Genomic DNA, 26,314 nt, shown 5'->3' with positions numbered 1-26,314 from the left:
CAACACAGATGACCTCAGCAGAAGGGTAGAGGAGGAGAGGAAAATTCTAAGAAGGACAAACATATAAAAATACACAAAAGAAGCTGAAGTCACAACAAACAAGAAAATCAAGAGTTAGAAAATTGAAGATGATAAGGGTTGGGATTGTGGCTCAGCGGTAGAACATTTGCCTAGCATGGGCGGGACCCAGGTTTGAGCCTCAGTACCACATAAAAATAAAGGCATTGTATTGTGTCCATCTACAACTAAAAAATAAATGTTAAAAAAAAGAGTTTTAAAAACTGATCTTTAAAAAAAATTTAAGATGATAGAAAAATAATCTGTTATATAACTAGTATACATTTATAGATACATATATATGTATGTATATGTGTATATATATATATATATATATATATATATATATATATATATATATGATTTAAGATGATATTGAAATCCCAAGAGCTACGCTCTGCATTAGTCAATGCTATTAATACTAGCTATAATATCGAACACCTGCCACACCTCAGCAATTTAATGCAACAAGGATATTTATCAGTCATAACAGAGCCTGAAAGAGGATGTACAGTGGTGGTCTGCATTTGTTAAATATGGTTTGCTGAATAGGGTTCCTGGCTCCCTCAATCTGTGGTGTAACCATTTTCTAAGGTGTCTTCATAGCATACAGCCAGTATCAAGCAGGGAAAGAGCGACAGAATGTCTGAGAAGCCTGAAGGAGGGATACAGCACATCTCCCCATATCGTATTTGCCAACGCATCATTGCACACATTATCAGCCAAACTGCCAAAGAAACAGAAATAGGAGGAGTGAGCATCTGGGCATCTCTACCTACATACCCCAATTTGAAGCAACTCTAATTAGGAACTGTAAAAATAAAGAGACAAAAGACATTCCTTCTTTTAGTTCATATAAATAGAGACAGATTTCCTGCTTTGTTCAGGCACTGTTCTACTTGCTAAAGATACAGGAAATTGACAAAAACTCCAAAGTTCCCTACCACTGTGGAATGCCCAAATCCTGCCCGAGGAGACACACAATAAGCTCATGAATAAAGGATTCCAGAGAGAGCTGTCAGGTGCCATAAAAATGAAGCACTAGGAATAGACGAGAGGAGAGAGGAGAGCATTGCTGTAACATCCAGGAAAGTCCTCCCCCCAGTTCTTGCCTTCTGGGAGAGAGGATTCAAGTGTCTTGTTGGTAAATTTAACATCTATTTGTTTTTATTTTCCATTTCTTGAACGATCAGCAGCATTTGGATCTGTTGCTATTCCCTCATTAAAAAAAAAAAAAAAAAAACTGCCTCACTTGGTTTTCAGGGCACCACCTTTTGCTATGCTTTACCTTTCTCACGAGGTCAGTTTCCTGTTGCTGCTCTAATAAAATACAACAAGCTCAGTGGCTTAAAATCACACATATTTATTGTCTCCAAATTCCAAAGGTTAGAAATCCAAAGTGAGCTAGGCTCAAGGTGTCAGAAGGGCTGCCTTCCTTCCTGGACGCTCAAGAAGAGAGTTCCTTTCTTATCTTTTCCAGCATCTAGAACACTCTGGCATGCCTTGAACTGTGGCCACCTTTCTTCACCTCCACAGCCAGGAATTTTGCTTTGGACCATTCTTCGGGAGTCACTTCTTCTGTCTCCTTATTCCACATTTTAGGACCTTTGGGGTGACATTGGGCCCATCCAGATACTCCAGAATAACCTTCTCATCTCAAGATACTTAATTTAGTCACACCTACAAACTCCCTTTTGCCATGGAAGGTCAAGAATCTTTGGTGTCCAGGGACCAGGAAGAGTATAGGCAGGGATCATTATTCACTGACTGCTTTTCCCCTCAGTTTTCTTAGTTGCTTCCTCCTTATATTTCTGATATTTAAATGCAGAGTGTCAAGGCACTGTGGAAACTGCTAACATATTGAACTATTTTTCTATTAATTGATAAGTAGCCTTAACATTAACCTTTCCAGTAACTCTAAGCCCCAGACATTTCCACCTCCTGTCCTGGGTCTTGACCACCCCAAGGTCTTTACATCCCTACTCCTTGCCTTCTCTGCAGTCATCACCTGGTCCAGGCCACCATGAGCTCTCACATGTTGTCTCAAAACCTTCTGAGAAGTCTCCCTTGTCTCAAAAATAATGCTCAAAATTTAATCCTACCATGTTTTCCTCTTATTCAACCTCGCTTTGGCCACCTGTCTTGCTCTTCCCTGTTTCAAATAACATGTACCATATTCATGTTTCCTGTTGTTCTCTGGAGTCAGGTCCCTTCACTTCCCCTTCTAGTCACCTTCCAGCCATACTGGTCTCCAAATTATTCTTAATAAAAGCCAGCATACTCTTTGCTTCTGGAAGATTCCTTTGTGATATTTATATTTGCTATTTCCTGCACCTAGAACATTCTTCCTATGGATAGCCACTTGACTTGATCCATCACTTACTTTAACTATTTACTTAATTCTTACCTTATTATAGATCCTTTCCTTTACTGTTTCAAAGAGCACTTACCATAGTTTTTAGTTTTCTTCCTCCTGTTTTATATTTCCCCTGAGCATTTTTCACTGTTAAAACAATGGTAAATATTTACCTCGATTTATGCTATTTATTTTGTATCTACAACTCACTAGAACGTGAACTTTTTTATGTTGATGGATTGTTATTTTATTCATTTCTTTATATGTGGTGTTGAGAATTGAACTCAGTACCTTGCACATGCTAGGCAAGAGCTCTACCACTGAGCCACAACCAGCCCCTAGAATTTGAACATTTTAAGGGCAATATCTTTGTTATTTTTTTCCAACTGCTTATTCCAAGATCTGAAGCAGCATTCTAGCCTCATGAGCAGTTTAAAAACTTGAGAAATTAAGTAAGATTCCTACTTTTGATTTTAAATTAACAATAATGAATGATCAATAAAGGATAATCAATAATAAATAATAAAAGATAATCACCTTTTAAATAGTCTTGTTTATAAAAATGAATGTTTTTTAAAATCAAAGCCCCCAAATTTCCAAATATGGTGTCCTCCAAATATGGAGGCTCATTTAAACAAAATATGGTATATTATAGAATATACACTAGAATATGCAGTCATTAAATTACTACTTTGATATCCATGTATAGACACGGTTAAACATATAATAATATACTGATAACATATATTATAAAAGAAAATTCAGAATGATTTTAATTTTGAATAAATATGTGTATCTTCCATGTTGGTCTGAGAGGATAGATTGCAGCCATTAATGGTGGTGTTGGGGGGAGGGGGGATATGTTTTTATTTGCCTGATTTGTATTTTGTAGATTTCTTTTAAAATAATAATGATGTAGTACTTTTATAATAGGGTAAATCAAAATTATTACGTTTGAACTGATATTTCAGAATTGTTACTATTATGAGTAAAAGATTTTTGGAAGTGTGAATTATATTTAATATCCTTATGTGTTCAGGATAATATACATACAAAGTTCTATTCATAACTTGTTTTGAGTATCTTGCATTAACAAGCAGGGATTAATTTATGATCAAAATATGCTTCTAAAATAATCTCTCTGGGGTCATTTCAGTTGTAGAATCTAAACATATAGAAGCTGTCTGATTGACAAATGTCTTTAACATATTCTGCTGACAAGATAATTAAAGGTATGTCATGCAATTAGTTCAATATTTTTATCTTGGAAATTTTAATTAAACTAATCCCGCCCCTTTCTCTTTAGGCTGTACTCCTTTGGCAGCAATGTAGTACCCAGTTCTGGTGAACAAAAGAAGGGGAAATTCCCAATCTGGCCAGAATGGAGTGAAGCTGACATCAATGCAGAAAAGTGGGATGCAGGCAAAAGTGGAAAAGAAAAGGACAAGACAGGGAAAAGCCCTGTGTTCGTAAGTAGGTTTACCAGTGATTAGACAGATCCTCTTTGGGTTTTTAGTTTTAGAATGGAATAAGATCTGTTAACAGGAAAGGTATTCATTCTTCTTCTCCACAGTCTCCATTCCAAAGAGAAATTTTGTCTTTGTCAACCTGGTCTCCCTTATCTCTTTGTTCTTCCAAGCCTTAGTCTTGAGCTTAGGTAAATCACTTTGGGGTAAGTGGGAGGAATGAGATATGATTGGAGTCCTAATAAAATAAAGGGAAATGAAGAGAGAGAAAGAGACAGAGAGAGAGAAAGAGAGAGAGAGAGAGAGAGAGAGAGAGAGAGAGAGAGAGCAGTGTAGGCAATGGAACCAGAAACCAGGCATCTAGAGAGGGTGGTATAAATAATGAGAATCTGCCGCACAATTGCTGTTCTCTGAAGATTTTAGGAAAGATGGTTTTAAAGAGATGTTATGGTGAGATAAGAACCAAATAAGAACCCAGAATCCCCTCCTAATACCTGGATCTGAACTGTTCGTTGTTTACTTTTAGTCTTATAAGCATGATGTGTTCCTGAGGTTGGGGCTATGTGGAGTTTCTCAACTTTCCAACCATATGAATTTAGGTTATTTTGTCTATTTAAAAATTTATATTCAGGCTGAGGTTGTTGCTCAGTGGTAGAGCGCTTGTCTCACATGCATGAGGCACTGGGTTCAATCCTCAGCACCACATAAATAAATAAAATAAAAATATTGTGCCCATCTACAACTAAAAAAAAGGTCTAAAAAATTTATATTCAATTACTAAAGATTTCTGTAGGTCTGGATTATATCTAAAATATGACTTGGTTATTAGGTGAGGCAATTCATTAAAAAATATCTGTAAAACAAAAAAAATTTCAAAACACAAACAAAATTGCCAAAATGGCTAGATTGAATTATCATATTTTCATTTGCATAGATAATTCTAAAGTGGTCAATATTAACTTTTAAATTTTATTCAGAAAAGGTAGAAGCAAAAACTGCATGATTCATGTCAGTAAATTTTTTTCACAAAGGATATTTATTAAATGTATCTAATTGCTGGCTCTATTGCACCTGCAGAACAATTTCCAAATTAGCAATTTGTGTGGGTATGCATTCTTTGTACCATACCTAAAGTCATTGTGGAACTTGCAGAAGCAAAAGGTCTCTGAAACTCTCAATTCAAATGTAAACTGTTCTATGTATTTTTAGCATCAGTTCACAACTTATGGGGAGTGTGTGTGTGTGTGTGTGTGTGTGCGTGTGTGTGCGTGTGTGTGTTGGCTGTTGCTTTCAGAATTTACATCATAGAGTATGAAAGTCCTTAGTTGAACAATCGAGCTCTGGAAAAGAATTTGTGGAAAAGACCTAATGATGAGTCATTCCAGGTTCAGAGAAATAATATGAAGGGGAGAGCAAGCAGTGCCTGAAAACTTTGACATAGGGTATAAAAATTACTTGTGTTCATCAATGGCTTGTGGATCTCTGAAAGGTCTGGTATCGAGTTCTGGGATTTTTTTTTTTTTTTTTTTTGAGTTTTTTTTTTTATTGGTTGTTCAAAACATTACAAAGCTCTTGAGATATCATATTTCAAACATTTGATTCAAGTGGGTTATGAACTCCCATTTTTACCCCGTATACAGATTGCAGAATCACATCGGTTACACATCCACGTTTTTACATATTGCCATACTAGTGACTGTTGTATTCTGCTATCTTTCCTATCCTGTACTATCCCCCCCTCCCCTCCCCTCCCATCTTCTCTCTCTACCCCATCTACTGTAATTCATTTCTCTCCCTTGATTTTTTTCCCTTTCCCCTCACATCCTCTTATATGTAATTTTGTATAACAATGAGGGTCTCCTTCCATTTCCATGCAATTTCCCTTCTCTCTCCCTTTCCCTCCCACCTCTCGTCCCTGTTTAATGTTAATCTTTTTCTCATGCTCTTCCTCCCTGCTCTGTTTTTAGTTGCTCTCCTTATATCAAAGAAGACATTTGGCATTTGTTTTTTAGGGATTGGCTAGCTTCACTTAGCATAATCTGCTCTAATGCCATCCATTTCCCTGCAAATTCCATGATTTTGTCATTTTTTAGTGCTGAGTAATACTCCATTGTGTATAAATGCCACATTTTTTAATCCATTCATCTATTGAAGGGCATCTAATTTGGTTCCACAGTCTAGCTATAGTGAATTGTGCTGCTATGAACATCGATGTAGCAGTATCCCTATAGTACGCTCTTTTTAATAGTGTTATTAAAGCAAGGTCAAGTCTTTTAGAACACTTTTCAGGGTGGAAGCATAAAGAATGGAGCAATAGTAAGTATGCTGGAGAGTTGATGTCTGTTTCATTTGGGGGCAGCATATATGAGTCATGGGGCTGAACATCAGACCCCAAAATATGTACTATGTTGCTTTACCAATTCTGAGAACAGGTATTAACTGGGTCAAATTCATCTTATATTCTACCTGCCCAAAGGAAATAAAATCCTCCTCTCTGGAAGAAAGTATCATTTTTGAGGGACTATATTCATTTTTATACCCAGTAAATATTATTCAATCAAAAATAACCAAGCATGAAGAAAAAAGAACCAAGTAGCTGAAAACCAACAGGAAAAATCAGATAATAGAAACTGAGCCACAGGTGGCTTTGACTGCCAGATAGAGAGTACTTTAAAATAACTAAGTTAATATTTGTAAGAAAAAAGGAAAAACAATCAAAGTGAGGGGAAACCCAGAAGTCTGTAAGTCCTTTGAGAAACCTCAGTTTTTCTAAGACTCTTTCTGCGGGCCCTTTGGCTAGATGTTGAAGTGTCCTGATTTTTCTTCAAATTTGTCCTGCATCTTAAAGTTGGCAATAAGCCAAATGTTCCAGATAAGCATATGTACTTATTTTGTCAAGTGAACAGTCAATGTCTTCAAATTTAGTCCATTTCTTAGGTCACACCAGTCTTAGGGTAAAAATAGGATTACTAAGGAAACCACAAAGCAGTTCATCTGTCCCTACCCTTATTAGGTGAAATACAGTTGCCTTTTCTTCCCATGCTGATATTCCTTAAGTGTTTTATTCTTAATTCTAGCACTTTTCATGTTGTTTCTTGTAAGAATCCATTTTCCCCGTATCTTCTGAGCTCTGAGAACTTTTTTTACATAGTAGCTACCTGAAGTATATCTAGCTTACTATACTGCAAGGATTGGAGAATTGACATATGAATATCTTTCTAGAGATAGGATTAAAATATTAATGAACTAATTGTATTGTTGGATATTTATCCCAGATAAATAGAAGTTTAAGTTCACAAAAATGTGTAATCTGCACATGAAAGTCTATAGAAACTTTACTGGTAGTAGCCAATAAACAGCCCAAATAACCTATGTGATAAACAAATAAATGCCTATGCTGTGACATATTAGTCAGCAACAAACAAGAATACACTGTTAATGCATGCAACATTTCTGATCAATCTGTAGGTCATTGTGATGAGAGGGGGAACAAGCCAATCCAAAAGAGTTCATGCTTTATGATTCTATCTACACAATAGTGGGGCAAACTGTTTTCCATGCGTTAAAGATGAAACATAGGTTACAAAGGGGGAAGGTAGGTGTAGCTATATAAGGCATAGGAAGGATCTTTGTGGCAATGAAGCTGTTCTAGGACTTGACTGTGTCAAGGTCAACGTCTTGGTTATGATACTATACTACACAATTTTGCAAAGTGTTACTATTGGAGAAATTGGATAATGAGAATTCAATAACTATTTGTATTATTTCATACAGCTGCACTCTATATAAAGTCATTCTCTCAAAGGAACAAGATTAATTATAATAACTAATAATCAAAAGTCAAGTCAAAGGTTGAAGTTTCATATAATCTTTTTTTAAATATTTATTTTTAGGTGTAGTTGGGCACAATACCTTTATTTTATTCATATATTGTTATGTGGTGCTGAGGACCAAACCCAGAGTCTCGCAGGTGTAAAGCCAGACCTCTACCACCGAGCTACAACCCCAGCCCTCATATAATCTTATTTATGTTTCCTGCAGCTGACAACTAAGTAAATAGTTTCAGTCCTTCTCAAGTAAAATAAAAATATTTTCAGTGGAAAGTTTGTCCATATCTGGCTCATTCAAAATAATCTTCCCACCATATCTAATTTATATTCCAGAGCAGTTTGTGCTTGTTTGAGCTGCTGTCTCTACAATCAAACTGCTGCTCAGGGATCAAGGTTCTGTCAGTGATATACAGAATTATTAAATCCTCCAAATATTCCACGAACTTGCTCTGAGAATAAACATGCAAATTACTTTATATATCCTTAATTGTTGATCAAATCTATATACTTACTTGTTTTTTTTATCAAGATTGAGTTGTTTTTATTTTAATAAAACCTCATGAAAAAAAAACTTGATTTATATTTTCATATAGCATTTGTTTGAAGACCCTGAAGGAAAGATTGAACTACCACCATCATTGAAAATCCATTCCTGGAAAAGGCCACAAGATTTTATAATGAGTCATGTAAGAAATATTTTTATTTTTATTCTTAAACAAAATATTTATTAACTACAGGAATACAATATCCACATGATAAAAAAATGCTATATTTAAACAACTTAGAGGAATTTTTTCCTGTGGCATAGAATAAGAAGAAAAATAATTGTTTGGGGGATTTAAACTAGAAATTTAAGTTTATCAGTATAGTTTAATATGTTTTTGTGCTGATTTCTAAGAAATTACTTGAGAGACAGGAGTTTTCTACTTCTCTCCAAAATGACAGGTGATTGCTTAGATGTTATGTGAAGTATTCCTTCATTTATGATGCACAGATTTTCTTCTTACTTTTGCGTAGCACAAACTCACATGGCATGGAGGTCTGCTTCCTGTAGTGTTAATTAGCATTAATTTTCCAGTCCAGAAGGCTTGCATTTGGATTCCTCTATTGCAGGGATTCTGTAAGCATTTTCCAAAGGCCACTTCATTTCTGGACTCCGTGCTCACCCACTTGAATCATATTGACTGGGACATCGTCTGAGAAACCTTCATTTTAAACAGCACTTAGATACTTTAAAACACACTAATCTAACTTCTTAATAGCTATGTTAGTTTGAGTGTATTTTTTTTTGTTTGTTTCCAGGGGTTTAGTAATCACTAATGCGTTTTTTCCTTGTAGAATCTCATATCATTTTCATTTAATGCATAGAAAACCAGTAGATAAATTATTCTGTCCTAACCAAATGGTTGTAGTGGAGCTGATTCTGTACATTTTCAGAATCTGTTGTATCTCTGTCTCTACACAAAGCCATTTTATTCCTAAAAGTTCTAGCCTCCACTGGCAGTGATACTAATGCAATATCATTTATCTACAATACTAATTGACAAAACTGGATATATGCAAATTTTAAATAATTATTAAAACAAGAAAATAAAAAGGCACATCCTAGCTCATCAAAATGTGTTCAATGCCTTGTAAGACATTTTAAATAAAACAAGTCAAATATATACAAGGCATGCTTTTAAATCAATGTTAACATTAGATAACACTGACATGAAGAAGATAAATTCTGTGATGTCAATATAACACAGTTGATAGTGATATTAATAGTAATTAGCTGAGTTTAGTGATGCATGCCTGTAATCCCAGCGGCTTGGGAGGCTGAGGCAGAAGGATCACAAGTTCAAAGCTAGCCTCAGCAAAAAGCCTGTCTCTAAATAAAAACACAAAATAGGGTTGGGGATGTGGCTCAGTGTTTGAGTGACCCTGAGTTCAATCCCTGGTCCCCCCCAAAAAATAGTATATTAGTAATAATATTAATAATTATATAGTATATCATATAATTATTATATATTCATGGCTTACTTTTGTGAGAATTTTATAAATTCGAATACTTATAAAAATTTTGTGAAAGAGCTCTTAGTTCTGGGAGATACATTGGTAATGAAAAAAATACACTCATTGTGGATGGAACTTCTACCACTGTATCACAGTGCTTGCGCCTCTCTGTGCCTCTCTACATGGACTCCCTCTGCACGACTCATCTTGATCCATTATCTGGAATGTGGGCCAGATCAGGGAGAAATGAAAGTCTGGCTAAGTAGGAAATGTTTTAGAATAGTGGCATTCAAGCCTCATTGTCCTTATCTACAGTGATACCTACCTTTTATCTTTAATATTGATGCTCCTTAAATGTACATATATATAAAGTTGAAACAAAAATTTCACAAGGCAATAACAATCTTCTTATATAAGATATGTTCTATTTTATCCTCTCTCTCCTTCTGCAATCCTGTTCCCCTAAGCTGATTTCATGAATCACTAAATAATTGCAACCCACATTTAAAACAATACAGAACATACCACAGAACTCTCTAAGCAAAAGACAAAATCAAAGGACATGATTGAAGTCAGAAGTTATGTTACTAAGATCTTTAAATCCTGGCTTTAAGGTAACAGGGTTGACAAAGGTCATTCCAACCAAGAGAATTAATTAGTAAGCTGTGATCACAGAGTGACTGATCAGATGTGCTTATTTTTTAGCACTAGAAGTCAGTGATCCAGACCCTTGAGCACTGATCATGTTGAGCACTGTGAAACATCTTAAAGATTTCTCTCACCCCAGTACAGGTGGAGGGAATAGAGACACTGGAATGCCACTGGAGAGACCTTTGCTTAATATCTGTTATCTTTTATGATGTCAGTGCCCATTTTTATTCTGTCGGCAGGTGACTATTATGTCTAATACTTCAAAATTTAAGTATCTAATATCTTATCTGTAATCACGTTCACTGCACATTGGTACTTGCTGGAAAGCTTAGGTATTTTAGGAGCATTCCAACATAGTCAAACTACAAAAAACTGTGTTTATGATTTATGATTAGAAGAATCAATCCAGATCTTCAAAATAGATTTAGGTAAATTTTTCTCAAACATAAAAAAAAAATCATTTTTTGACTTTTTAAAGATACTAGTTGTATAAGTGATTGAAGATAAAAGATCACATTACCTTCCATAAAAATCTGATTTTATAATCAAGACCATCTGCATTTTAATTTGTAATGTTAACTATATAAGCTTTAATGTGAATTATAACTCATTTAAAATGTTATAAGCAATATTTTCCTATTTTATTGTTTTTTTAAGTTACCCCAATTAAATAATGACCATCAAATTTATTTTAAAATGTGATAGAATTTAAAGGTGGACAAGATTTTTAAAAACTTTCAGAGCTAATATTTTTCATGCAAGATGAAGATATTTTTCCAGCTACCAGATGTTAACTAAGCTTCAGGTTTTACTTGAGTGGTTAATTTAAATTTCAAATCACTTTTTAAACTCTCTCTGTGTGTATGCATGTTAAGTTTATCTGAATATATAATATATTGTAATATTTTATTTGCATATTAAAATACTCTGTTTTATCAGTGTTACATTGAATTAATGTCACTTATAGCTCTAAGGATTATCTTAGGGAATAAAGTGCTTATGTGTTTTTTCTCTTTTGTTTGAAAGAAATGAGATCAGCTTGGGCCTGTTTCATTAGGTTGTGTTTCCTTTGTGTGTGTTTTTTTATGGAGTAATATCTATACATATATTTTTTATTTCAGGTTCCAGTAGTTGTGAAAAACGAAATTATGTTTGACTTGTTTTCAGCAAATGAGCATTTGCTCTGCAGCGAGGTATGTAGGGAAACATTGTCTGAAGTCTCCTTGCAGAAGACCTTTCAGGAAGTCAATTGCAAGTCTACCTTTCCCACCTTTCAGTTTTTCTATAATTGAGAATTGTATTTTTTCAACTTTTTGAAGTATACTTCAAAGTATACTTAGCTATAGCTAACAATTAAAAAATCATATGTCTTTATGGTATACAATTTGATGATTTGATATACGTATACAATATAGAACATCCATCAACAAGAAAATTAATATATCCATCATCCCACATATTGTTGTGTGTGTTGAGAACATGAAAAATCTACTATCTTATCTCACTTATTTGTTAAAGCCTTTAGTTCTCTCAGATAAATTCAATCTCTCACTTTCACACACACATACAGCTGAACAAATGTCAATGTCAAATGGAGGTCTGTTTTATTAGATATTAGTTTGTAATGTAACTGTATTTCCTAAAAAGAAAAGCAAGACTTATGATTTTATTTGGTAGGTGAAAAATCGAAATGTGGAATGACTTTTAATATCACTATTGAAGTAATTTTTTTTTTTACTGTATTTCCTTCTAAATTCAGTATCTATCTTTGAAAAGTAGCCAAATAACATGAATGTTGTTTGTTCCTAGCTGATGAGGTGGATTATCAGTGAAATCTATGCAGTATGGAAGATATTCAATGGAGGGATTTTGAGCAATTATTTTAAAGGAACTCCAGGGGAACCTCCTCTTCTCCTCTGGAAACCCTGGGAACATATCTATTCCCTATGCAAGGCTGTGAAGGGTCATATGCCTTTGTTCAATAGCTATGGAAAGTATGTTGTGAAACTTTACTGGATGGTAAGTTCAAGTTCATGTGCATTAAAATTTATGACGCTTTTATGTTGAAATATAAGGTTGGGAAAAAATATTTAGTCCACTTTGGAAATCTCAGTCTGATCCAGTCATTTAGCCCACCTCTTTAGGTCTGTCTCAGCTCTACAGGGCTAGGACTGCAGCAGTCAGACTAAATCAGGTGTCTTCCTGGTCCCTCATTAGACATCTCCCCTTCACTATTCTTCACCTTCTTGATGCTTTCCTACCTTTTTACTTTTTTCTTCTTGGGGATAGATTTTCCTTGCTTGTCTTGTTACAGAATTTCTTCTTCCCCTTTCCTGTGTTTTCCTGAAGTGTTTGCCTTTATGTCTTCATTGGGGTAAAGCAACCTTGCAGGGCCTCTCTTCATGACATTCAAAATTCTGACTTTCACACCAGAATGTCATTTTTCCATAAAAGAATTCCATTATTTCCAATCTGGATTCTAAGAAAATTACAAAAAGTTCTTTGACATCAGCCAGATAAAAATTGTATTGAGCAGCTGTAGGAACAGGGTCATAAAAGAGAGATCAGTTTCCTCTCTTCTTCCACTGTCATTGATAATGATGTGGAGGGCACATAGCATCGTACCAGTTGCTTTCCTAGTGAGCATGAGCATCTTTTGGTTCCCTGAAGCCCTTTCCTCTCTACTTGGAAGGAAGACCAATTGCTGTCGGTGGCTTTTCTCTGAACTTCTCTATGCTTTCATTTGTCTCTGATAAACAGGAAAAAAGACACATTGACATAATTTTTCTCAGTTGCTATCAATATGTTCATATGAAAATGGGTTAGCTCTTATTTCTCATTGACCCTTATGCTAAGCACAATATAGTTGTAGAATTCAAGGATCCTTAAACTGGGGATACAAAAATCTCTCAGCACCTACAGTACTTCTGGTGCTTCATAAACTCCTGCCTCCCATGTCTCACCTCTGACCTCCCAAGTCCCTCTGGTGGAACAACCTGAATGCTGCTCTTTAAATCAACTCTCAGTGACATTGGTGTTTATTAAATTTGAGGAACAGTGTTTTCAAGGTAGGACAAATTATTTTTCTATCAATTACTATCTTTCAAAAAGAAAATGCTATATTAATGTTTAATTATTATGATTATACATGCTTTTAGTAAAGCAAATTCAAAAACTATTAACATGTTCAAGGCAGGAAAAGAGAGTTCCCTGTAATTTTATCCTACTCAGACAATCAGTCAACAATTTCACCTAAACCCTCCTGAGCTTTCCTCTATTCTTATAAACTTACATAAATGTATTATATGTAATTTATAGCAGTAAGTTCATACAATACTTATTGTTCTGTAAACGATTCTTTTTTCTAGCCATGGGCATTTCTATGCTGATATATTCTGATGTATATTGTAATCGACTCTATGGATATATAAATAAGTAAATGCATTTTGCTACATTAATATAATTGATAGGTTATAATCAGTGTTTTACCAATACAAACAAGGCTCTAAAAGAGCATTTTTATGTATATATGTTTTGCCCATTTATATGGATTTTTTTTTCTAGGATTCGTACATGTGGAATTATTTTGTTAAGAAAATGCAAATTGTTAATTTTGATAAGTATACTCAAGTTACTCTTGTATTTTATTTATAGATCGTGATATGTCTACCACTTTATTATCTGCTTATGACTTTTCTTATTTTTAAATTTGCACTTTTGGATTCTTTAGCCATTTTTGAATCCTCCAACCCAATTCTTGAATGTTCTTTAGGATTCCTTTTTGAATTACCTATATAATCATAGTGCTTTCAGCGTATCTCTTTGCACGTTGTTTTCCAGTGGTTCCCTAGGAATTAAAAAAATATATATGTATAGCTTATGACATTCAACTAATATTAACATTTTTTATTAGCTGCTCAAGACAATACAATGATCTTGACATATCATACTAATATTAACATTTTACTACATAAATTGGAATGTAGATACTTTACCACAATTTTTGGCCCCTCTACACAGTTCCCTTCTGGTCTAGTTTTCTTAAATATGTCATTTATATGCATATTTAAATTAAATCTGCACAATTTAATTTGTTATACTTTAAGGAAGCAATGTGTAATATCAGTAGATCAAAAATATTACCATGAAAATATCTATAGGTCTAGTAAATCATACTTTAAAAATATGTTAATGCTAAATATCTATTCCTGTGCTTTTTAAAAATAGATTTCTTGAGAGACAATTCACATGCTGTATACTTTATTCATTTAAATGCACTGTTCAGTAGTGTTTAATAATAAAAGCATTCTTAACAGAAAAATGTTACCTTTTATCATCTGTGAGCAGGTGTTCTTTGTTGAATTGATCTAGATTAATATCTCATAGTTGCTTAAAACTTTTCCTTTATAGGAATCCTGAACCCTTTAAAAAATTGTCTTTAAAATTGAAGTGTAGGAAGGGAACACCAATTGCTGCTTTTTTATTGTGGTAAAATAAACATAATGTAAAATTTAATATTCTAATCATTTAAGTGAACCATTCAGCAGCATTAAGTATTTTTAACTGTTGTGCAACCATCACCACTACCTATTTCTAGAAATTGCATCATCCAAAGCAGAAATTCTCTACTCATTACAAATAATGTTCCATTCTTCTCCCCTGTCCTAGCCACTAGCAACCTCTTACTATCTGCATAAATTTGCCTTTTCTAGTTGCCTTAAATAGGTGTCAATCACATAGTGTCCTCTTGCATCTTGCTTATTTATCTGTAAATTCTTATTGGTCAGTTCATTTGAAATTAGAAGGCAGGTGTCATACCCCTGCCTTTGATCCTGGCTAACTCTACATAATTTCTTAAGGAAGAATGTAAAAGAGATAGAACCACTAAATAAAGCAACATGAAATTCAAGATGGTGAGTGTTGTATGTTTTACAATTTTTTTAATCATATTGTTCACATGTACCTGAGAAAACCATGCTTTCATGAATCTTTATTCTAGTCTCACTTCATTTTCCATACTTCCAAATGTTGCACTTCTCTTTCTGTCCCACAATACTTTGAACATATGATATTCTGTGTTGTTGGCATACGTGCACTCCCCACTAGATTGTAAGTAATTAATGGTAATAGACCATGTGTTATGTGTATTTTGGAAATTTTAATGGTTGACACAACTGGGCAAAATATTTTGAGGAATAAGTTCATAATAAAAGTTAGCACATGAAACTAAAATTAAAAAAAAACTCTAAAAGTTCAAAATAATTAATGTTATCATTTTGTTTAGAAAGTAATATGCATATAGGCAAATATACACTGATTTCATTAAATGAGATAAGAATTTACTTCATGATAAAATATTAGCCTTTTAAAATTTCGAGTAGGTATAACATGGGAATTAAAGTATAAGATCAATGAGCACATATCAGAATAAGCTATAATTATTAAAGTTATATTTGAGGAATTTACATTATGACAATATAAAGTAAATTAATTATGCCTAAACTAATCCCTGGTTGTATAATGTTTTGGTTTTGCTGTTTGAAACATTTTAAATTACTGCACTATGTGTTCACAAGCTCTCATAAATAAGGACAATATTAATATGGATGTGCTATAATTAAATAAATCATAAGCTAAAATGCCCCACCAATATATTACTAAAAAGCAGTATCTCAGTCTTTGAATGTGAGATGCTGACATAAATTTATACAACAGTAAGTAACAATGTCAGCAGTGTGTGATAATATGTGAGAAAAATAATATAAATCACTGATAGTGTTGCATTCTTTCCTTCTTTATTTTAGGGTTGCTGGAGAAAGATAACTATTGATGACATCATGCCTTTTGATGAAGATAACAATCTATTGCTTCCAGTTTCAACCTGTGAATTTGAACTCTGGCCAATGCTGTTGTCTAAAGCCATAATCAAGCTGGCAAATGTTGAGTATGTAGTGAGAAATTATTCATCATTTATATAAAAACAAAAAGGCACACAAGAGCAACTGTACATCCGTATTGAGTTGCTTTAGTTTTTAAAAAGGATTTCCTTCCCAACAGTGTGAACGTTCATGTATAAAAGCTAATGTGCCAAAGTCACTGATTTGAAGTTTTGGGTAGCCAGCTATCACACAAAACTCCCTCAAGAAAAATACTGGAAATTATTTGATTCCAGACTCTCTTACTATAAATGGAAAATAGATCGCGAAAAATAGAGTTTCCGTTTAATGGGAGAAAGAAATTGTTTTGTAGGGGGAAATATTAGTTCATCTAAATACTGAATAATATATACTGGGATTTGGTTAAAGTTATAAGTTCTGTACATGCAGCAACATCTTATGCAACTTGAAAAATCTGGACTTTTCAGAATGATATCAATGTGCTCCTTGTGCTTTGGTAACATTGGCCCCTTTTAAAATGTTCATGATAAGAACTACTCATATTTGCTTCAATATGCTTACAAATCAGCTTGTGTCTTCTATGCCAATATGACTTGAGTACCCAACGTATCATGAGGCATGTCTGCTGTAGTCAATAGACAAGCAATCATTCTCTCCTGGTGCTAGCAATACAACTCACAGTGCAAAAATCAAGAAAATAAAAAATAAAAAGTAAAGAACATAGGAGCTTGAACTGGTAATGCATGGCGACTTTTTATCACTGCTCAGTGGGAGAATCCTCACACGAACTGCACAAGCCTGGATCTCATACCCTACTGCAGCGTGTCATAGCAACTCAGAATTCAATAGAAGACACCCACATATTTTACAGACCCTGTCAGTTATTTGCTTGAAGCACAGCCCCCTCCCTTTCAGTAATAAACATAGCAGTGTCAGTCAGAAGCCAGGTCTGCTTTGTGTGGATTTTCTTTTGGCTCAGCTTCTTTTTTGTCTCCTGAGGCTACAAAACAAAAACAGTTCTTCCTGCTGCCACCCTCCCCATCTCTCTTTTCTCTTACTAACCCTCAATTTTCTCTTGAGAATTTGTTTTACCCAGCATTCAGCCCTAATTTCAATGATTTTTTTAAATGATAGATGAAAACTAACTGAGGATTCTTACTGGTGGAAACTATGTTTACTTGACAATAATCATTAAGGATGATTCCAATGGTTCTAATTCTCAGACCTCACTTGAAGTTCTGAGAACTGGAACAGCAAGACCAGAAGGCGTGAAGTACACAATCTGGGTAACTAGAGTGGCATTTTGTCTTTCTTAAAGCAATAGTTCAGTAGCATGTAATAGGAATGTGAGTAACACGGTTATTATTACTTAAATAAAATGAACAAATCCAACTTGAAAATAAAGGACCAAGCTAAGTGGAATACATTTTGTTGATTTCTAGTGGAAACCTGCCCTACATGGTACAATTTATATTTTTCTATAAATTCTTAGGTTTTTTTATGCTATATAGAGATTATTTTCATATGAGGTTTAGCTTTCTACATTTAAAATCTAATCATAATAGTTATTTAAATATCCATGTGAAACATGTAAAGAAAAGAGCATTATTTCTATAAGGTTTGCAGTTGATTCATAAATAAAATCATACAAAAAGGAGTTCAGACTAGACTTTGTGAAATTTATCAACAGGTGTGTGTGTGTGTGTGTGTGTGTGTGTGTGTGTGTGACCACAGTGGCATTTTGTCTTTCTCAAAGATTTTGTGTGTACATACACACAAAATCTTTGAGAAAAATATTTATATATGACTACAGTGGTATTTTCTCTTTCTCAATGATTTTATTTTATATATATATATATATATATATATATATATATATATATATATATATATAAAATGTGTATCTATATACATAAAATCATTTGAGATATGTAGACATATAGCAATTCATAATCCATATACAACAAACCAATGGAAATCTATAAATACTGCTAAATACGAATGAGACAGGATTCCTTTCTGAAGAAAAGGACACAGATGTTGGTGAGTGCCATTGCCACCACTATTGATGTTTAGTGGACTGTGGCTGTGAGTCCTGAGTGGAATGGAGGAATGGCATTTCTGTTTATGAATGTAAATAGTATGAACACCTCAAAAAATATATATGAATAAAGAGAGCAAATGAGAAGAGTGTTATTTGGTTAAACACTACTGACTTTATGTTACACTGGCAGGTCCACTCTTCTTTATAGGGTGAACCAGATGTCTGGTTTCTCTGCAGTTATATAAGGAATTCATTAAGAACTTCTGATGCCCATTTTGGCCTACCATGGATGAGACTGACTTAACACACACTCTCATAGGCCACTTAAAATACTTATTGAATTGAAACAATGAAAATCACTGCTGTAGTCTCAAAAGAACAATATAATCATATATTAAAAATATGGAATGAGTTATGCATTTTTTATGTTATATATTTCATAAGATAAAAGTTTTATGTATATGGCATTAATATTAATTTTAGATCTTTTTAAAATACAACTTATATGCATGTTTTTCACATATATTTTGAACTTTACCATTGGGGCATACTTAGGGTTTTAATGAATCATCTAACTGATGAGACAATATTTTCTTGTACTATAATGTATAACCATTATGACCCCCTTATGTTGATTATTATGCTGCTGTTTATTAGTGATTCTAGTTCTTATATATTCCTCTGTGTTACAAATTTTGGTAAGTATTGCATGATGTGTTTTCTCTTTTAGCATTCACATAGCACAGAGGCGAGAACTGGGAGAGTTCACAGTTATTCATGCGCTCACAGGGTGGTTACCGGAAGTCATTTCTCTTCAGTAAGTTTGACTATTTAGTCGCTCATATCTATTTTTTCTTTCTTCCCAAGATGTATTTAAAATATTCTTAATCATTAAAAAAATTCAAGAAAGTTTCTGTTTTACGTATGTGAGAATAACATTTACAATGTTATATAAAACTCATTGGGTATTTCAGGGTAAATTCTACTTCATTGTATAGAAGAATAACCCCCTACAGATTCTTAGTTGAAACTGACCCCTATAACAAAAGACACATCAATAATATAGTAATAATAATAAACCTAGAAGTTTACTAAGAATTGATGTGTCACATATAAATGGGAAAAACAAAGAATTAGCTGTTTTAAAAGAGGTGGTTTTGGGGCTGGGGTTATGGCTCAGAGGTAGATCGCTCACCTGGCATGCGTGAAGCACTGGGTTTGATCCTCAGCACCACATAAATATAAAATGTGTCCACCTATAACTAAAAAATAAATATTTAAAAAAGAGGTTTTTTTGAATTTCAGTGCATCCTTATCATCAGTAAAGAACAGTAAATTTTTAGAGAAATGATATGAAAAATGAAAGACTTTCAGTCTCCACAGTGGTAACCTGTGAACGGCAAATAAAAGTTGGGACGGACATAATGGTTGTTAACATAGATTCTTCTGACACCATCTTCAGGAAGATGAAGTTCACTGTTACCTTTAGGGGCTAACTTATATTCTTTCTGGTAGACAAGTGAGTAAGGAGTTAGGATACTTTCTGTCTTTGCAAATTTAAGTTCTGCTTTTAGGAAAATAGAAGGAAGACAGAGCACTTGCCTGTTATCTGCTGCTTTTTAGTTGTGTTTGTCTTCGGTTGACCCTCCTTGATGGATAATTTTCCTGAAAGAAAGTTGATCTTTGTTTGTATCTTAGGGAGAAGTAAAAAATGGCACCTTTTCAAATCCCTTTTCTGATATCCAAAAGATTTTCTGATGTAGTGTGGACAACGTTAGTGAAAGAAGTAGAAGGGGAATGAAATTGAAAGACTATGAACTGATCTAAAATTTTAATTCTAGTGTTGATGGAATGCTAAGAGTAAGATTGTGGGTGAATATTAAAGGCATTCATATACTTTCATAATATAAAGATACCACATGAATTATAATTGTTGACAAAATGTCTATGAAAGTGACATAAAAGGGAAAAAAAACATGAGCTTTGGTGTTAGAACAGTATACTGAGAGTTAACTTCTTATACTTCCACTTTCAAGCTATGAGAATCTTGCAAGTAATATAAATTCTCAGAGACCAGTTTCCTCATCTGTAAAATGGGAGATAATATGATGTACTCTGGATGGTGTACTGAGATTTAATAGGTGAAAGAAAAGGCATCTACTCAGAAAAAAGTAGTTAGATTATGGTATAAACATAATTATTCAAAATGCCTTTGCCATCTCTAATGACTTTCATTATATTGTTTAATATTATCTAGAAAGATGCTTGGTAGTTAATAATCAACCTTTGGAAACATGTTGAATAAATGAGAATAAGAGCAAGTGAAGAATAAGTGAGACTCACCCAGACCATTAATTCTACCTTACAATTATACCGTAACCTTAAAAAGTGTATATATATATATATATATATATATATATATATATATATATATATATAAGAAGTCATGAAACAGTATATAAAAAAACTGTCCAAAAATGTTTAAATTGAAACATGGGAACAGAAACCATCTGCCAAGAGGGCAGGGGACGGACGGGTCAGGTAAGGCTTTATGAACAAGGTTCTGACTTGACCTGAGCCTCTAGCATTTTCTGTGGCAGGTTAGAGAAAGGAAGGCAAGAGAATGAAAAACAGGAAAACAATAGGCGCAAAGGCCCACAGCATGTTCAGGAGTAGGATGTCTTTGTTAATAAGAAGAATTTGAATATTAAGCAGTCCTATTCATGGTTTCCTGCAAGTCAAGGAAAAGTAGGGTGTCAAGACTTCAAATTTTTATTGACTACATTTTTTTTCCATAGGAAAATCAGTAAGGGAGAAAGTGTGTTTGTAGCAACTCCATCAGAAAACTCCTTCCTCCTATTCTCCCATGTGGACCACCACCAAGGGCAGGCACTACTCTATTTGTGAATTTTGACCTTTTCCCTATTTTTTTCCTTACAGATAGTAAAGTTTTATCTTTGAAAATAAAAAATGGAATTGATTCTAATTCTCCATGTAATGACTGAAGCACAAAATTAAAGACATATCAGAGTAGATGTTAGAAATCAGACAATTTCAAATAGAGGGATTATTCATTTGCCTATCTGATGGGTGGTCCATCTGTGAATACAGCACTCTGCCACCTCATCTTTAAGTCAAATTGTCCAAGAAGTTTTATTTGTCATTCCATGGTGACATTTGAACATATCATCTTCATAGAATAACATTTTTTTATATTGTAGATAGAAAAAAATGACAACATGTGTTTGGGATTCACAAAGATCTTTTTGAATCCTGACTTTCTCATTTGCTAATTGTGTGACCATGTAAAATTTACAATCTCTTAACACTCAATTAAATTGCAAAATCAATGTTGCTGAGGTGTAGTGGGGTTAAATGCACAGATAAAATATACTGAAGGCTGCAATATATGGGGAATCCAAGAGGACTAGGGGGCAGTTCAGATACTCAAGCCAGTCTCAGACACACAGAGAACCCTATTCTTTTCAAATCAGAGTTTATCTCACTGATTATTCTCAGAGAATGTCAAATGAATGAGAGGTTAGGGTAGGGTTAGGGTCAATATACTCCACTATCCTCCTACCTCCCACTGTCTTCTCATCAAACTTTCCTTCCTCTCTGTCATACCAATGAAATGGCTTTTCGTAAAGTCAACAAAGACTTCAACACTGTTTAATCTGGTGGTCATATTTCCCACTCCCCCATTTGCTTACCATCCCTTTATTTGACTCCCTTGAACAACTTCTTTTGCAACACTTGATTTTCTTGGCTTCCATAATAACCCTGTGTTCTCCTCCTATCATATTTGCTGGTCTTTCCCAGCCTTCCTGAATAGTTCCTCAACCACTAAATGATGGTTTGTAACAGAGATCCTGTCCCATGACTTTAATGAACAGTTTGCTTATAACTCTCAAGTTTTTATATCCAGGCCTGATATTTTCTTAACTGTAGACTTTACTGGTACACAGCTTTCCAAATGACATAGCTTACATTGGTGTCAAAAGTGTATCTCAAACTCAAAATATCCAGAAAGGAACTCTAGATTCTCAGTCTCCCAAACCTGTACCTTTCCTACCATCCTCTTCTGAGGTCATTGCACCATCATCCACTTAGTTCTCAAACTAAAGAAAATTCTAGAAATCTTCCTTGATCACTCATCTCCTCACCTTTCACTTGCAGTCTTTCACTGAGCTCTGCCCACTGTAGCTTCTCTACTTGGGCTGAATCTTTTTGTTTTTCTGTCTTACTATTACCCTCCCAGTTCAGCTCACCACCACAGCTACAGGGTGAGCTGGCCTCTCTGGGTCTATTTTAACCTTCTCTAGTGAATTTTCTACATGGTAACTAGAGTAGTTAAAAAAAAAGCATAATAAACATTTCCCCCCCTCTCTCTATATATAGCCTGTGTATACACACACATACGGTCAGATCATATCCCTCACCTTCTTTTAAACCTTTCAGTGGTTAGCTATGATACTTGAATGAAGTTTCCAAATCTTCACCCTGGTTCTCACACTATGCTGACTCATACACAGTCTCTTATCTCTTCCTTGACCTTATCTCCATCCTAGCAACCATTCATTGGCTACAAACTCATTGTCCCTTGGGGTCTTTTCTTGAGTTGTGGTTCCTGACATTGTTGTTTATGTTGTTTTCTTTCTGTTTTATTTTGCCTAGAATGCTTGTCCATCAGATATCTGCTTTGCTGAATATGTTACAGAATTTGGGTCTCAATTACCATAAATATCAACTCCTCAGACAAAGCCTTCTTGACCATCGAACCTAAATTATTCCTTTAGCAACTTATGCCCTATCCCATCTGCTTTTGGTTCATTTTCATAATGGAAGTTATACTCCATGCTATATTCTCTCTCTCTCTCTCTCTCTCTCTCTGCTGTATCCATTCACTGGATGTTAAGGTCCATGAGAGTAGGGAATAATGATTCTTTTTTTATCTTACTAAATTTTATGCCTAATGTGGTTAGAACAATGCCTCAGAGTAACTGCATAGAGTAAGTGTGTGATAAATGAGTAACTTGAAAAGTATTTTTATAGGCCACACTAGATGTGTGTAAAACAGTCTTTGGAATTAGATCAAAAACAAGTAGTTTAATTCCCCCAAACATAATACTTAAGCTTCCATCAAAGGCATTGAAATTAGTGAAGCTGTTTGAGGTGGGAAAACCAACTCAGAGAAGGAAGAACAGCAAGGGAGTGGGAGGGAGAATAGCGTAATCTTAGAGCAGCACTTGATTCTTTGTGGCTGGATTATGTGCTGCTGAATTCTAGAAGATGAATGGGTCTGGGGTGTAGGTAAGCAGAAGCCACATAGACTCAGCCCTTTTATGGCTTGTTAAGAAATTTCCACAGTATCCTCACAGGGAAAGCATATCATTGAGGAATTTAGATGAGAGGATGACCATATCATATTTGTGATTTTGGAAGATGGCTCAGAGCCATACAACAAATGGCAGGACTGGAGCAAGGAGACTGGCTTAGGCAATATTCCAGAGGGATTTTCTAAGGCCTTCTGCTGAGGAAGCGTTGATGAAAATGGAGAAAACATGATTTACTGCAGGGAGAGAAGATAGGGTCAAAGTGACACTGGATTTTATTTGATCAGGATTTTAAGGAGAGAGACCTGGTCATTCTCAGCTTTTAGTTCTGAGTACTTAGTAGAAGGTGGTAGCAGGACACACTTGTTTCTTATTTTTTATTCCTTTTCAGACAAATGTCTATTAAGTCTCCCTTTTGCATGGTAGACCACCTGCTACTCACATAAATAGACATTTTTTTCCCCCATCGTGGTTTCAACATACCTGTTTCCCTTGCTGGACTGAATGATCCTTGAGATGAGTAAAGCTGTATTTGGTCTCTTAGTGTCAGCAAATCCCAGCACACAGTCGGTACTCAGTAAAAGCATGTTGCATGAATGAATGTATGATGGTGGGGGTTTTTGAACTAAAAATTCATGTAATGATTAAAATTACTCTTATAAAATAGCAAATTGTCAATAATTTATTGATATGAAGTGTAAAGGTATCTTTTGAAAGTTATTATTGATGTTTTTTTCTCTAAGCCCTGGATATATGGACAAAGTTTGGGATCTCTTGAAAGAAATATTGCCGGAGTTTAAGCTGCCAGATGAGCTCAACTCTGAAAGCAAAATAGCAGAGATAGAAAACAAACTAAAAGAACAAGGGAAAGAGACAAAGGATAACAAAGAAGTCAAAGATGGGAAGGAAGTGAAAGACTCGAAGGAATTCAAAACTGATGGTTCCTTGACGACTCTCAAGCCTCCTGAGAAAGGTGACAAGGTTACAAAGGGTAAGACATTTTACATCAAAGTTTCATTCAACATGGACACTGCATGTAAATCCCTTGCAATATTGTGAACCTAAAGCTCCTTTAGTGTCACAATCATCCTTAAATGTTGTAAAAACTGCCATGTAATAAACATGTTTCTCTTAGGACTTGAGAATTTACAGCAGTGTTCACCATGCATAAGTTATTGTTCCATATTTTGCTTTCCTTAAAAATTAAAGGCAATTCTCTACTTCAATGATACTAAATTAATTCTGTGTTATCATATACTAAAATATTAATATAGGAAGAGACACCAAATTCTAAATTTTTATCAAACACATTTTTCTCTTATATTTTTATGCACAGAGTGATGGACCCAAACAGTAAAGGGGAAAAGTTATCCTGTTTTGTTCCAGGGAAGGTGAAATAAGCATGGATGATTTTTCCAATATTTATTCTAAAGTGTAAGTTCAAATCTGAAGAAAAGTAATTTTGATTAATTTTATGAAGTACAGGATCATTTCTCTTGTCAAGATGAAAAATGTGTTGGATAATTATTTATTTTGTGTCTTCTAAAACATTTTATATGGACAATAATGCTTGTATAATGAAGTAGAATCAAATATACAAGAAAATAGTCAACTTATTTGTATATCTTGGTATTATTTACAATGATCTTTCAAATGTTTATTTATAAAATATTGACTGTTATTATAATTATTCTTTATTAAGATCTTGTCCACCAGCATTTCCTCTAGTATACTGCACAGAAATTATTACTTTAGATTTTCCTCAAAAATAAACAAAATTCCCTGTGTATGTGTACCTGTCCCTATAGACCCCTCTTGAAATGATCTAACATGTATTCATTATGAAAAGAAGCCTGACTAAATTACTTTTATCCAGTATATTCCAAACTGATTTGCTTCTAGAAGCTGTTTCTCATGTAGACTCACAAATTATCATTTATCCATCCATTCACTAATTCATTCAAATATACTGCTTGCTGATTAGAATACCAGTTGTTTCCCAAGAATTGATGGTATCTTGGTAAACAAATCAGATGTGAAATCTGCCTTTTAGAGCTTACAGTCTAGTGAAAGAGACTAACATTCATGATGTCAAAAATAGTATATAACCACATACTAAAATATGAGTCTTGAAAGGAAGTATAGGATCTTTGGCAATTCATTGGGGTACCTGTTCTAGGCCATCAGGGAAGAATTCTCTAGGAATTTTGAGGAATTACCTAGAGGAAGATGAGGATTGTAGAGGAAAGAGAACCCAGGCAGAGTAAATAATGATTACAACGATTATCAGGCAGTAGGAGGGATGACCATGTGTTGAAGGAGTGGGTAGAAAATGTGTTTAGTAGGAGAGGAAGTGAAGAGATAATGTGGCTCAAGAAAAATAATTGGATCAAGTCGTATAGGTCGCTCCAAGGTTATTGATCTTTTTGTCATCAGAGTTACTGACTGCCAGTGGTGAGTTTAGAATAGAATCACAATCTGATTGCTCTTTCAAAGGATCACTTTGATGCCTGAGAAAAATAGTCTGGAGGTGGAACAGGGTATTAGGGGTGTGGGCCAATGTGTAAGAACCAACTTGGCGACTGTCACATCAGCTTATAACAATAGGGAAGAAGGTATTGGCAGAGCAGATGCAGATGAGGTGGCTGATTCAAATGATATTTAAGAAGTAAAAAATGG

General features: G+C 34.4%; 1 protein-coding gene across 9 annotated transcripts in view; it reads left to right on the top strand.

Moving 5' to 3' along the window:
- Window positions 1-26,314, top strand: part of Adgb (androglobin) — a 169,142-nt gene that overhangs the window by 12,657 nt on the left and 130,171 nt on the right. For all 9 annotated transcript variants that reach the window (XM_071612936.1, XM_071612933.1, XM_071612934.1 and 6 more), the window contains exons 2-8: window positions 3,720-3,882; window positions 8,303-8,395; window positions 11,480-11,551; window positions 12,168-12,377; window positions 16,163-16,302; window positions 19,030-19,116; window positions 24,379-24,626. In XM_071612936.1, coding sequence (XP_071469037.1) covers window positions 3,720-3,882; window positions 8,303-8,395; window positions 11,480-11,551; window positions 12,168-12,377; window positions 16,163-16,302; window positions 19,030-19,116; window positions 24,379-24,626 — 1,013 coding nt within the window. The remainder of the gene's footprint in view (window positions 1-3,719; window positions 3,883-8,302; window positions 8,396-11,479; window positions 11,552-12,167; window positions 12,378-16,162; window positions 16,303-19,029; window positions 19,117-24,378; window positions 24,627-26,314) is intronic.

The sequence above is a fragment of the Marmota flaviventris genome, chromosome 6 (assembly GCF_047511675.1).
Source record: "Marmota flaviventris isolate mMarFla1 chromosome 6, mMarFla1.hap1, whole genome shotgun sequence".
Taxonomy (NCBI): domain Eukaryota; kingdom Metazoa; phylum Chordata; class Mammalia; order Rodentia; family Sciuridae; genus Marmota; species Marmota flaviventris.
Note: the sequence above shows the minus strand (reverse complement) of the source record. Positions and strands in the feature narration are given on the sequence as shown.